General features: G+C 31.3%; 1 protein-coding gene across 1 annotated transcript in view; it reads right to left on the bottom strand.

Annotated features, from left to right (window-relative positions):
- Positions 1 to 662: 662 nt before the first annotated feature.
- LOC139513292 (stimulated by retinoic acid gene 6 protein-like) overlaps positions 663 to 15,855 on the bottom strand; it is a 70,403-nt gene continuing 55,210 nt past the window's right edge. The window contains exons 9-16 of the mRNA XM_071301657.1: positions 15,341 to 15,455; positions 12,878 to 13,007; positions 11,472 to 11,629; positions 10,523 to 10,571; positions 7,678 to 7,795; positions 6,628 to 6,759; positions 3,692 to 3,855; positions 663 to 1,316 (exon numbers count right to left, since the gene is read on the bottom strand). Of these exons, the coding sequence (XP_071157758.1) occupies positions 985 to 1,316; positions 3,692 to 3,855; positions 6,628 to 6,759; positions 7,678 to 7,795; positions 10,523 to 10,571; positions 11,472 to 11,629; positions 12,878 to 13,007; positions 15,341 to 15,455 (1,198 nt within the window). The 3' untranslated portion in view covers positions 663 to 984. The remainder of the gene's footprint in view (positions 1,317 to 3,691; positions 3,856 to 6,627; positions 6,760 to 7,677; positions 7,796 to 10,522; positions 10,572 to 11,471; positions 11,630 to 12,877; positions 13,008 to 15,340; positions 15,456 to 15,855) is intronic.

Below are 15,855 nucleotides of genomic sequence, written 5' to 3'. Positions count from 1 at the left end.
AACAGTTACGGGCCATAATACGAGTTCTTCTTTCCTCATGCTCGGTCGACGGAGAAACTGATAATTATTGTTGGTTCTTGTCTTTCATATTAGTTTTTCGTAATTGGTTTGTTCGAAATAAAGCCGTTAGTTTTTTCGTATGAACTGTTTCAAATTTTCTACGAAGCCTTATATAGCCAACTATAAGGTATGGATGATCAACATTGTTGAAGCCGTACTGTGTCATATAATTGCTTATATCCACTTCATTTGAACTTTTGTTGAATAATTATCTCATTTGCAATCATGCCGCTTCTGCTTATTTCTAATAATTTTTTTTTAGATACACATCCCCTTTTTAATTTCCTACTTTTATAACATGACATCAAATTATTTTGATAAGTAGGATAAAACATACAACTCGTACAATGAAAAGCTGGCACTGACTAACATTAATTCTTTAATCTTATTCATTTTGAATAAATATATGTTTACCTATATGGTCCGTGTTCGGCTATACTGTTTTATTCGCTTTTAAGGTTCGAGACGTGAAATTAACATCTGGTGAAGTAAAATGGATTATGTGAGTATCATAACATCAATTACTATTTTATTGAAGATTGATAACTCTTTTTTTGTCTGCAGTAGAAAATGGACACCAACTTATATCAATCAACTCGTCATTGGAACAAAAAGATAGTTTAATATAATAATTTTCAAAACAATAGAAAAAACAACAATTGTAATAATTCATCTAAAAATAATCCTATTAAGGTAAATGTGTGGAGTGAGCAATATCATTTTGGTTAATCTTCATATGTTCTGCGACGCAGACTTAAATGTGATAAATGAATAAACTTAATTAAAAGAATGCATTATGTACTATAAATATATGCATGGATGGATGCAAAATAAGTTATAAGATAAAATATTAATTGATTTCTTAGAGAATATAGTTAGTATTTAGTAGTTAGTAGAACTACTGTTTATTGTATAACATCTCTTTTATACTTCTGAAACATTATAAGATGGTGTTATATCAATATTATGCTTTTCGCTAAAACCCCTCAAAAGTTTTGGTTTATATATCTGTCTTAGACTTGGATTGTTGACAACCGTAAACGCTTTGTACCATTTATTGCGTAATAACGTCTGTCTTTGTCTTTTCAAACTTTCGGACACACTCTTTTGGTATTCTAGGTTTTCTTGTGGAGCCTGTAGTGAAATGTCTGTCGATTTGTTTTTCTGCGAAGTCAAGAGTTCGTCACAGAAGACCAACAAAACAGGATTCCTGTGCCGAAGTTCAAACATAATCAGGCCAACATATGCCGCGTATCCTGAAAGAAAAATGATACATTACGCTAGAAATTGATGTATATTTCATGGATATGTTATCAAATACATAGAATGAAATTCAAAACAGTGTGGCTGTGGACATTGATTGACACATTAAAATCCATTGACTGAGACAAATTACGTGAACGTTTACAAGTATGTAACGACCACTGCTCACGACGTACCTACGATAGACATTTAAACTGTGGGGTCACCAAGGTTTCTTAACGCCTTTAGTTATAAAATAATTCGAAAAATTAATCAGCAATAACCTTTATGTTTTGATTTATATAATTGATATAAATCAAAACATCGTGTTATTTCTGATTAATTTTTTCGAATTACTTTATTAAGGTGTTGAGAACCTTTGGTGACCCCATAGTTTAAGTGTCTTTAAAAAGTAAACAGTGAGCAATGGTCGTTACAGACAAACGTTCACCTAAATTGTCCCAGTCAATGGATGAATTTAATGTGTCAATCAATGGCCACAGCCACACTGTTTTGAATTTCATTCTAAGAAAAAGGAAGATATTAAGTCAATCAAAATAAATAGATACAGAAAAATAGATAAAAAAGGGTTTTCCTTCTTTCTCTACCAAAGAACGTATGTGACATTTCTATAAATTTTCCAGTATTTTTCGTTAAACGCTAAGGCATCAATACGCAGTTAGGTTTTGTTTCACATTTAGCCCCGATGAATATTTCAAATATGGAAGTTATTTTGGAATAAAACAATACTATTGAATTTTAGATATATGGAGAAATTTTAAGCCTTCGAAGTGGGTTTATATGAATATCAAGATTGTTTTTTTTTTCAAGTTGTGGGCACTTTTGAGACATTCCCCCCATTTTTTTGTATCAAATAAATGCTGATCGTTGCCATGGTTAATTTCATCATGTTAGCTATTGGAATATATCTTTGGAAGATGATGTTTCCGTACATATGCACATGAAACAAATAGGAAGCCTGATTTGTTAAATAGCAAGGGAAGGAGGATATTGTTTTTTCGTTTACTGTATATTGATGCATACAACTTGGCATTCGTTCGATGTGATGTATTAGTATGCAACCACGACCGGTCAGAATGAGGACGTTAAATTCGATGCCTCAATTATAAGTAAATGAGATCTCAAATGTTGCATTGCCCGATGTTTGTTTTTAGTTAATTGTGGAGTGTAAAGTGAGAAGTGTTCAATTCGAATATAAATGATGTTGATTTTTTCGTAGATTATTTGAAGTTCAAAATTAAGGGATGTGATATGATTTCAATATGACAACTATCCATAGATTAAAGAACCAATTATTGGTCAACATACTCATGATTCTACCATCAACAATCACAAGAATATAAAAGATGTGCCCATGTAAACAGAAAATCAACTGATAGTCTAACAGTGAAGGAAAAAACAGATACATGTATGTCAGGTATTTACAAATTTAAGTTACTGTGTGATAGGTTCCTAACTTGTGACATCCACATAAAGAATATGGCAGAATTTAAGGTGAGCGGTTCGTAAACAAATTGATTATTTTATTGAAAACTCGTTGGATTGGTTTTCACATCAGCTACTCTTATTGATCTAGCAAGCAAGCTAACCAAAGATCTTGTTTGAACCTTCATACTCAACTTATTTGAATATAAGTATACATCGTTTCTTGAAAATATCGCTGCACATGCCATTTACGTATACATTATCTTAATTTTAGAAAAAATAACCAAATAATCAAAGACTAAAGACACTTAAATCTAGTTAACAGCAAAATTTCCAACTACAAGGGATTCATTAATATTCGTTGGATACCAATTTTTATGGATTTCGTGATTTCGTTTGTACAGACGAACCACGAAATTAAATGTTCAACGATTACACATTTTCTGTAGGTTTGTAGGCAGAATTCGAGAACCCACGAAAATAAATATCCTCTCAACGAAAACTGGTACCAACTATAATAAATGAATCCAGAGTAATCAATTTACCATGCGCTGGCACTTATTAGTCTTGTATGGTTCTTTTTTTTTATCATTTTAGTTGTTTTTAAATGTTTTTAGCGTTTAGTAAAACGTCCACTTCACTGAACCAGTGTAGTTACAGTTTAGGAGCCATCTGAAGTTCGTCTCCGGTTTCGGGATTTTTCTCGCTGTGTTCTTGACCATTGGTGGCCTATGTCTGTTTTTTTACCCTTTGGTAGGGTAATTGTCTCTTTGACACATTCCTTATTTCCTTTCCCAATTTTATCTGTCATATTGCTTTATGTTGAATCAAAATTAAACAGTTCAAAGTTAAAAGCAACTTTTTTAACGGATTTACAATTGATTGAACAGAGATATAAACTTAGCTCTTTTTTATCCGGTTATTTATATATACATATACAAACCATTATCAAGGTGTTCATAGCCTCTTGGTAGGAGAGAACCGTCTATTCGAGCGACAGTTAAAATTCCTATTGCAGCTCCACGAAGTATTCTGTTTATGCAACCGAAGAACCCTATGATCACATGAAAGAAAAACAGGAAATAGTCCAAGACGTTGAATGAAGTCCTGCAAAAACAAAGTATATTAGTAATTGACATAGGAACCATATAAATGTGATCGAAAAACATGTTTCAAGGCATGAAATGTTTGTTTATGTGTTAATTGAAAAAAAATACTGTACTTAAAACATTTTTCTCTATATAAATTTTTTTCAGTGAATTTAATCCGAAAATTCCGCAAAAGGATGTGTCAAAAATGGAAATACGGCTATAGAATAATCAGACTAAGACAGCAAACACGTTATGACAACCCCTTCACCAAAAACCATTACCTTTGACTTGCTTCGGAATAAGTTCTATATTATTACCTTTACACAATTTGTTTTTAAATTGTTCAATATGAAACTCACTAACTTGTCATTTGAAAGATTTGATATATAATATTGAAGTGAATGAAAAAAATCTCGTTTTTTTTTGTTTCTTTCATCAATTATTGAAAACTTAGTGTTGTATTCTTCTCACTGTTCTTTTGCATGTTACATGTACAAAACAACAATTGATTTTAGTTTAAACATATTTTATTTACTCAAAGTAAAATGGATTGGACACAAGTAAGCCATACTTATGAAGTCCGCTCCGAATGACAATAATTTACAATACAATATTAATATGAGCATGCAATATCAAAATAAACAATATTTTACGAGTCTATCAATTGAGAAAAAAAAAATGAAACAGAAATAGATGTAAACATTGAAAACGTTGATGATGATGATGATGATGATGATGTTGATGACGTGGATGTACCGTAAATACATTTTCTACATAACAAGAAATCTCTCAGACCTTTTGATAAATTCGAATACGTGTTTGAATATATTCACATTTTGTTCATACGAGAGATTCGGATTACCAGATGTAAGTAACTTAACATTTAATATAAGGTCATCAGGAAGCCATCTTAGATTATTCATCAGAATTTCTCTCTGGTGTATATATAAAGAGCATTCGAAAAGGAAATGGTGTACAGTCTCAATGTTACATCCACAAAAGCAAGATGGATCAGCAATTATATTGACTCTAAACAAGTCATAGTTCAAGAAAGATGAGTAGCATCTGAATTGTGTTAAAATCATATTTAGTTTCCTCGGTCCATATAGAAAGTGCTTTGGTACATCTTTATTTGTGGTATTTAACCTTTTTAAATGGATTTTAAACTTTGCTATAGAGTCTGATTTTCGAAGGGACAAATCGGTATGATTCCATAGGTTAATAGTTGATGGTATAAAAGATTCTTTAGTAAGAGATAATCTACAAAAAGGAACAATGATGTCATTGCCATTTCTCAAGGGATATGTAGTTGTGCTCTGTACACTAGGTGGAACAAGTTTGCATAGATAATCCGGAGCTTGGTTATGTTGAATGTTATAAAACATTTGTAATTTTCGTCTTTTCCTCCTGTCAGCTAAAGTTTCCCACCCAATTTCCTCATACAGAATTTCAGATTTTGTAAATATAGGCAAACCAGTAACTATTCTAGCAGCTTCTAGCTGCAAACTTTCAAGTTTATTAACATATCCTATCCCGCAATTATCCCAAACTTCAGTTGCATATTCAAAGATTGGTCTTATAAATACTAAATAGAGTTTTTCTAAGTTTTTCCTACAAAGCTGATACTTGAGTTTTCTCAGGATATTTAAATGTTTCGTAACACTGATAATCAGATTGTCTATATGACTGTTCCACCGAGCATCAGAGCAAAACGTTACCCCAAGGTGTTTGTGACATTTTGTTATAGGGATTTCTTTATCATTTAAGCAGAATTTTAAAACGGGTGCATCTTTATTTGAAAAAATCATTATTTCTGTTTTGTCTGGATTAAAAGACATTAGCCACCTCCGTGACCATTCGTTTAGCTCTTCAAGGTCACGATCAATAACAGTTTTTATTTGCTCTTGGTCGTTCCCCGAGTAATTAAACGAAGTGTCATCCGCATAGAGTCTAGTTAGAGATGTGAGTTTCTCTGCAATGTCATTTATATATATTATGAATAATAAGGGACCAAGTACTGAGCCTTGAGGTACTCCAGCTGAAAGACTGCAAAATGAGGATGATGATGTATTAATCACAACTTTTTGTTGCCTATCACAAAGATAACTATCAAACCAGTTAAGTAGATTACCATGTATTCCGTAAGCTTTCATTTTATGCAAGAGTCCTCTATGCCAAACCTTGTCAAAAGCTCTCGAAAAATCACAAAAGACAAAACAATTTATTTCCTTCTTTTCTAGTGAGTTAAGAATACAATTATACATTTCCAATAGCTGATGTACAGTTGAATTTTTTGGCAAAAATCCAGACTGATATTCATAAATTAGTTTATTCATATGTAAATGATTATATACATGTTTAAAGACAATTCGTTCCATGATTTTACCTACACAGCTTATTAACGAAATTGGTCTATAGTTTGAAGTGCATGTGATGCATGTATATACCAACAGAAATTGACCGTTCAAATATGCAGTAATTTGGTTTTTATTTTTAAAGATAGAAACTTGTTTGTTTCTGCTTGGATAATGTGTTCAAGATTTGTGTCAGTTTTAGACGTTTATGAATTTTATGACAAAGATCTTTAAGGACTCAGAAAATCCCAACAAAAAGAGTACTTTTAAAGATAGTTGTGGTTTAGAATGCACAATCTGTAATGCGACTTTAAAGAAGTTACCAGTTTAAAAAATTAAGTGTTTCTGCTTTCACGTAGAATGCCCTATGGTCATCTAGTTTTAATCACCTTTATTGAAACTGAAAAAAAATGCCATATAAAAATTGGAGTTACCTATTTTTCAACGCCAGCGCATGCTGATAATCTTCTGAATTATTTTTCTTGACTTTATGGTCTTGAAGATGTCGCCGATCGATTAATACAGTTTTGAAATATTCGAATAAATACTTTGCAATGTATACAGGTCTGAAAATATGATATAACATATTAGATTATTAGTCAAATTAAGTTCTCATGGTATGAAAGTGCCTACATTAATCTAAACCCAACCTTAATGAACACTTCGTCTCGAAATCTACAAGGTGATAAGAAATTAACACTGCTTTGTTTACATATGATGGATACACTCAGAATGTTGAAGACAATGGTTTTCTGCAGTTTGTGTGCTACAGTCAAAATAGATATAGCAAACGTAAACTTGATATATATATTGTTTTTATATTATATATTTTAACATCCCCTCCCCAGTTTTGTAAGCTACACACCTTACTGTGTTTAAGCATAACGAAAGTGCAATACGACCCTTTTTAAAAAGAACTGTCGTGTCAATTCAGACCTTCAACTTTAAATAAAAAAGAAACTTCGGCACAACTAGCATACGAAACTCTTTTACAAAAAAATCTTAAGCTAGTGCGGACAAAAGGTAAGGATTGATTTACATACATCACCAATTGTCGTTCATACTGACTTGTGCATTCGGCACTGAGTATTACTGTTCTTAGTATGCTTTAAGTAATAGGAAACCCTATTCATATTTCGGCTACCTTGTATCAGTACACCTTATCGCTATTTGTCCGCCATAACTGGATATCACACAGGTTCTCGTAAAATTTTGACGTCATAAAACAAAATATCTGACGCCACAATGGAAAAGTAATTGTTGTATGCGTCAAAAGTTCAAGCGGCCGGGTCAGCCGGGATTAGCGATAAGGTGTATGAGATTACGTGACTGACCATTACCCTCGTGCATATTTTATTCACGTTGAAATAGACGTGTAAATTCAAAAATATTTCTTTTTCGTGTCATACTTATGACTTTTTTTTTATTTTTATTTTTTTTATTTTTATAAAAACCGTCCATTGTTCAGTTAAATACATACTTACAGTAATGATTTTAATGGTGTTAGAAATATCTCCGGTACTTTATTTATCAAGGGAAGAATGAACAAATATGCCATTACAAGGCACACCGTCAAGATAGTCAGAAAGAGTATTATGTAACCTGTGTAAAACATGAAAATCAAACTTTGAATATGTACAATTTATTTGAATTTTGAATTTGTATTCTTGTTTTTCTTTTTTCATTACCTACCAATCTTACTCTAACAGACATTTTTTTTTATCTCTATAATGTATCATTCAAAGTTGGTTCATAAAACATCAAGATTAATGTTTACATGTTTTATGTACTGTTTTCTGTTTGACTGTCCGTATTTTAATAACTATACCGGTCATAGGTCAAGAAATTAATGTAATGTTTACAAACACTATTTTTTCTACATGAGACAACATGTGGAGCAGGATCTGCTTACCCTTCCGGAGCACCTGAGATCACCCCTAGTTTTTGGTATGGTTCGTGTTGTTTATTCGTTAGTTTTCTATGTTGAGTCATGTGTACTATTGTTTGTCTGTTTGTCTTTTTTATTTTTAGCCATGGCGTTGTCAGTTTATTTTAGATTTATGAGTTTGACTGTCCCTTTGGTATCTTTCGTCACTCTTTTATGACGCAATTTTACTCCAAAAATGAGACGAAAGCCATATTAGGCCGGTGACCAACGTCGGTATTATGAAATTATAATCGTCAAAAATGGTATACGGCTGTATCATATATCAATCGATTTGAAAATATGTGTACTTTGAGATTATTTTGGTCGTCAAAAGAAAATAAGGTGCAGTTTTTCAGAAATCAAGATCAAAGGTCACATGTCGTTTTCTAGAACAAAACCAAAATTGAATATTCAATTCTAATTTAAATACACTTTTTACAGTAGAATGATTGAAAACTTGAATTCATTTTTTTCCTTATTCAGATTTTTACCAAAAAAGTTGAAACATATCATTAAATGAGATTTTCGAGTACACGTATGCGACTTTACAAAAAAAATATGTATTTGTTAATATAACCATTTAGTATGCCTCAATAAAAGGAGGAACTAAAGTTTTGGCCATATGCGTTGAGTTCTGTACATGCAAAACTGGCAACAAAAATTATTTCAAAACAAATTTCTAATTGAGTTTCTACAATGGCATGACGATTTCTATGAAACGAAATGTATTTATAGGAATAAAAATCAGTGTGAAATAGAATAAAACTTTAAAAAGACATTTTTAATGACAGAACCGTCTTTTATTCGTTTTAAAATGGAGACAGTTTTAGTTATTCAATCCCAAACTTAGTGACGCAAGATTAAAAAAAATCGGTCAAGAACAGTTTAACCAACCACTAAATACGTATTACTACATTTAATCAGTAGTTCAGACCTCAAATGACTTTTGTAATGTGGGAACGTTATTGACTGTGCCAATTTTTAGCCGTATACTCTGATGTGAAATTAAACTTTTTTAATAATCGACTTTTTCCTATTCCGTCACCGCACTATATGATTTTAATGGGATTTATTGAAAGATATATGTAAATAGTTTTAGAAAAGGTATCACTCTAAGGGATGTATATTCTTCTTTTTGCCAATTTTTTTTGGGAATATGTAACATCTTTTCCCCCATTTTTGCAATATTATATAACAAGTTGTTGCCATGGATACACAGAAAAGAAATTATATTTGACTTTTTTTACCACTGGATATCAAACTTATGGAAGGTACTGATTACACACATATGCAGATATGTAACACAAACAGTAAGCTTAATTTACAAGAAAGCAAGGAAAAGGGGATGGGAAAATTCATAAGAGTAAATTGTATTGTTTTTTCCTAACTCTATATTGCTACTTTTAGGCAAGTAAATTCGGTTAAAAACATACAGATTTGACGTATTCTCCTGTTACATAGGGTAAACATGAACCACAGAATTTTTAAGATGCAGAACTTCACTAACTTATATGAAATGTATGTGATAATCGTAAAGAATGTATTACGCATTTGAAATACCAGACACGTCTCTTGAACCATCCAAATGTTATCTTTTGACCATGAAAAACCAAATGCGGCGCCTAGTTAATTTTAAACTCCAGTAAACTGAAACAACGATACATCGAAACTAATTGTTAGTTTTTTTAGACAATCAGATAACTTGTAAAATGTAAAATCCCAAAATACAGATCTCCCAGGAAAATTCAAAAAGGAAAGTCCTTAATCAAATGGCAAAATCATAAGGTCAAACACATCAAACGAATGGATGACACCTTTCATACTCCTGACTTGGTACAGGCATTTTCTTATGAAGAAAATGTTGGATTAAACCTGGATTTAAAGCTAGCTTATCCTCTCACTTGTATGACAGTGGCATTAAATTATATTATATTGACAACGATGTGTGAGCTTAACTAAACAGACATAATATGAAAACATGTAAAAATATATGGGTACAACCGTCAACTTTGTGGTATAATCACTATTAAAACATTTAAACATGTAACAGCTAAGCACAAAATGGTGTAAAGTTCTGTTATAAGTAGTTCTATTTGTTTTTTTATAGAAGTTACACAAATAAAAATTCTGAAATGTTCAAAATAAGGCAATGTCTAAGGCTTCACCAAAATGTATGTTTCTTCTACGCACCGGAATTTGAATTTATGCATCGATTTGAGACATATAACTGTACCAACGAAAATATAAGACCTAGATATTGAACAACTGAACTTTTAACTTCTCTGTTGTACCCTCAAACATTCCATTTTATTTTTTGATATGCGCTATGTAGGAATTTCCTTTAATAATATGGCATACCAAACATATTACAAAAATCAATATATACTGTTAAAAATACTTACACCAGAACATATATGCAATTTGAGTACCAGAGTATCGCAAACTTGAAGCCTATATATGAAAACAAATCAGAGTTTGATTTTGATTATTCAGATACCTTAATGCAACTTGGTAATTCAGTTCAAAACACAAATACACATACTTGCTGTTTTTTTTAAATGTCTTACGCTATGCAAGTGTCTGTACAGATATTTAAGATTTCAAGGAACGTAGTTTGTGTGTAACTGACAAATCATCCATTTAGCGCAAACATTTTGATGAACAAATGCATACATAAAATATGCATTTGGTTTTCACAAAAATAAAGCTTTGTTTTAAAAGATATTAAGATGTACTTGGAGAAAGCTTATAACAGAGGAGAAATGACAACGGCGATGTTGTTTAGAGAGATGGTCATTAAGATACGATCCTTAAACTTTGTGTTCCTTTGAACAAACTCATGTAAACAGGATATCAACCTAGCACTGTATATATAATAGAACTTTTAAACATTAGATTCATCGGTAAATAACTAAACACTTATTTCTATTTACACATGTAGGTACTAATCCTTATCGTCTACATGCTGTCGAAACATATATTTTGGCAATGTACAATGTCAGGGCGAGGCTGATGTAAGACTGATTTAGTGTCTTTACCCATAATACACTCGAGGTGTACTAATTGACATTCCAGTTTTTGTAGAACATAATTTAGTTATTGAAATGGCGTTCAGTAACTGCGAGTACTCTAAATCGTTTCTTTTTGTCTTTTTTCTTACAGTATTTTCTTATATTTTGTGTTGAAACACCACTGTTCAAGGTTAAGTACAGGATTGAGCGCTAAACAAAATTCGAAAACCCGACTCACTTATTCTTTATATGCCCATCCCAACATGTTTGAGAGCCATTAACCTTCCCATTAACCTGGGTCAACTGATCGGTACGATTCACAAAAATGAATTATACGTACCACAAATTGTTTGTTGTCCCTTGTTCTTACTTTTGCAGGTAAAAATGAGAAATCTCCTTTATACATTTTTTGTAAGTCTTGTTGATATGTCCTGTATATCATAACTATATATACAGCCATTACAAAAGTCGCTATGCTTAATGAAAGATAAAAACTAACTGAAAAAATCAAACGTTTAGCTTAAAATAAAGTGATATAATCAATTGTATTGCTACAGCAAGAAATTGGAGTTTGATAAAAATGGCTTCGACCATCAATGTACAAGTTGTTAATAAACAGTGATATAATAGGTAAAGTAAACGTTTATCTAGCCAGTAAATACATTTTAGAGCATTTTTATCATTTTAATCAATTTATATATATATATGCGATCGGTGGTTTACATAAATATGTAAATATTGCCGATTAGACATATTTGTTTTTGGTTGATTATGATTAGGTACATGTACATAAATATTCAGTGTAATGGTTTCTGGCTAATCGTTGATGATCTTAAATTAAAAAAAAATGTAACAGACAAATATAATTGAACTTTACAGTTTTAGAGTTTACAAGGTTTGGCTAGCCACAAAACCAGGTTCAACCCATCATTTTTTCTTAAAATGTCCTGTACCAATTCAGGAAAATGTCAGCTGTTTATCAGCATTCTTATAGTTCGTTTCTGTATGTGTTGTATTGTCGGTTTTTTTTTTTGCACTTCAGTGTTTGTTGTTTCGTTGTTTTCTCTTAAAGTTGATGTGTTTCCCTCGGTTTTAGTTTGTGATCCGGATTTGTTTTCTCTCAATCGATTTATGCCCTAGGAACAGCATTATACTACTGTTGCCTTTATTTGTCGCCAATGCAAATCATCATGGCCATAGTTGATTTGAATAAACAATTTTAGGGGAAACAAATCTTTTATTTTATAGAATGATGCTTTATTTTCTTTATTGACAAGGGATAATTGTTTGCTTGACGTGTTGATTTTCAAAAGCACAGCCGCCATTTGAATTGTATCAAGCTGAGTTATTGCTCTTAATTAAACAGATGTTATAAAGTATTTCTAAAAAAAGATTTATTCATTTTTTAAGTTTAAACATAGTCACAAAATATTTCAAAATTTGGTGACTATGTTGATCTCATCTGACGCATAGAACTTGAAATAATAAATATATAATCTGCAATACAATTTTCAGAAATATATCCATTCTTCTTGGTGTTTAATATGTTTAATTGAAATGTGCTATTTTGATATAGAGTACAACATTTGTTTGATTATAAAGACATTTATACATAATACTTAAATGTAGGTAAATGAAACTGGTTTAATTTTTAATGTGTTGAAAATCTTTAAATAATCACGTCGGAAAAAGATTGATGGGCCGAACTCCACTCCAATTTTACGTCTTTGAGTTTTAAGTTCTTACCGTCCATAACTTCTATAAAAGTGTTCAGTTCTGGTATTTGTACTCCAGTTCCATTTTTCAGTAGCTCATGTACCCTTTCAACAATTATTGTCCTTAGCGGGTTATATACAGAAAAAAACAAAACTCCAGTCTACAAGTATTGATAATAAATAATAATAAAAAAAACCACATCATAATAGAAATAAAGATTATCATGTACGAAGTCGAGATTTTAAATGTTCTAAAAATGACACCGGAACAGAAAAGTAATGACGTAGCTCAAATGTCATTGATTCTGAATATTGATATAGTCAATTTAAAATGATGCACATTCGAAAGAAAACAAACATCATATAATGTAAGGGTTTATACAGACAAATGATTAGAGGCAATCTTAGACAAAGAAGTCCTCTCAATGTTTGGTTGGTAATTCTTTCTCAAAACAAAACAAATACAACTGACAAGGAAGTTAATAAATAGTCTTTTTATTCATTTAAAGAAAACCACTTGAATTTTATCTAGTCTAGTAACATTATATCATATAACAAATAACAAATAAATCATTAGACTAAGAACCATATGACAGTAGTAATCTGAAGAAAGTACATTGTTTGAGTTAAAGCTTTGGTCTAAACAGTTATTGGGAGATGATCGAACGCTCCATAGAACTATCTATTCTAATTGTTTCAATACAAGGTTTATGAACTATAACATATTTCAAGACAATGATAAATTCATCATATCTAATCCAGAAAAGAGCACTTGAATTTAATTATTTTGCTCTTTTTTAAAACAATCATACACTTAGGGCCAATATATAGTTTCAGTGGCCCAAAAAAATATGAGAACATGTCTCTTTCATGTCTTTGTAATAAACTCGTAAAATAAGTACACATTTCACTTATCTCTAGGAGGCATACTTAAACCATCTGACTGAAGAAATATTGTTTTTTTTCGAAAACATTATAAAATAGAACAACTATAGAGCTATTATTTGTCCTCCTCACGAATGCCTCAAAGTTTTACACAACCATGGTACAAAGGCATGTATGAATTGTTATGATAGTTATCAAAGGTACCAGGATTATAATTTAGTACGCCAGACGCGCGTTTCTTCTACATAAGACTCATCAGTGACGCTCATATCGAAATAATAATAAAGTACAAAGTACAAAGTTGAAGAGCATTGAGGATCCGAAATTCCAAAAAAGTTGTGCCAAATACGGCTAAGGTAATCTATGCCTGGAATAAGAAACTCCTTAGTTTTTCGAAAAATTCAAAGTTTTGTAAAAGGAAATTTATAAAAATGACCACATTATTGATATTCATGTCAACACCGAAATGTTGACTAATGGGATGGTGATAACCTCGGGGACGAAACGTCCACCAGCAGTGGCATCGACCCAGTGGTTTAAATAGTTATCAAAGGTACCAGGATTATAATTTAGTACGCCAGACGCGCGTTTCGTCTACTTAAGACTCATCAGTGACGCTCATAAGGACTGTAGTGTGGTAGTTAAATCGAAGTGACTCAGCGATACTTACGGGGCGCCGAATGGGACTCTTGTGGTTTTGTACTCGAAATTCAATTTTATACGGACAAAAAGTGAGTTTTGTTCAACAAAAAATACTTCAGTTTAACAAAATTTGTATCATACTACAAGTATAAATTTTGTCATACAAAATTATCTTTCAGTGGACAAAATTCATTTTTGTAACACAGACTTTACTTTTGTTACCTAATTTGAAAATTGGGCGACAAAAGTTAATTTTGTATGCAAATTCGTTAAGTTTGGATTCTGTGAACTACTTTGCATTCAAAACTGAGATTTTATCACACAATTTAATTTTGTGTTTATTTTCGTGTAGACAAAATTGAGTTTTGTTAGATCAGAAGTGAAAATTTAACAAAAAAGTCAATGTTGTGCCACAAAAGTCAATTTTGTGTCACAAAAGTCATTTTTGCACAAAAGTCAACTTTGGTTCACAAAAGTCAATTTTGGCTACCCAAAAATAAACACAAAAGTTATTTTTGTCATTACAAAATTCAATTTTGTGTTTATTTTTATGTAGACAAAATCGACTTTTGTGACACAAAAACTACAAAAATAAATTTTGTCTACAAAAATGAATTTTGTCATTACAAAATTAAAGTTCTCATAAAACAAGTCTGTATCACATACTTTTGTAAGACAAAAATGATTTTGTCATGACAGAATTGAATTTTTTTGTGTACACAAAATTGATTTTGATTACAAAAAGTTCAAAACCAATTCGGCGGCCCGTAATACTAACATTGAACGGTACAATTTCACTGCATCATCTGCACATTTCGACAATGACAGTACTTTTAGTGATGCTCAAGGCCAAATTTATTGAAAACCCAAAACTTATACAAACGCTAAAGAAATGATCAGGAAAAGAAATCACTAAAAAGGATAAATTTTAACAGTAGATAAACAACGAATTACCGAATATACTTACCTGGAAAATTATACACCCACAAATCACAAACGTACACACGACTCTAGGCGAAGTTCTCAATGGTGTATTTGTATTCATTTTCCCCTTTATTGTAGCAATGACGCTTTTCAGTTTTCTGAAAAAAGAAGATACAACCGACTACTAAAAATGTCATTTTAAATACACAAAGATGTTATTATAATCTTTTTTAATGTGTTGGAAATCTCTGAAACTATGAAAGCAATCAAAACAGTTTAATAAAAGTTACATGCAAAATTTGCCGTGTTTTCAACACAAAATTTACTCTTAGAAAAAAAACCATACTTTTGAATCTGGAAAACTTTGAAGACATGATGGCAGAACCTATACAAACACAATTACAATGCATATTTGTCTCAGAAAATTAAAGTCTGAATTGAACTTTAATGTGCCTTTTTATATGCTCCCACAGAAGGTCCAGAAAAATTTTGTTGAGAAAGATGCATGAGTACTTCCCCATGGGAAAAATTGATATTCACAATTGTTACGTGTTTAAT

The sequence above is a fragment of the Mytilus edulis genome, chromosome 2 (assembly GCF_963676685.1).
Source record: "Mytilus edulis chromosome 2, xbMytEdul2.2, whole genome shotgun sequence".
In the NCBI taxonomy this organism is placed as follows: domain Eukaryota; kingdom Metazoa; phylum Mollusca; class Bivalvia; order Mytilida; family Mytilidae; genus Mytilus; species Mytilus edulis.
This window is presented reverse-complemented; position numbering and strand designations above follow the sequence as displayed.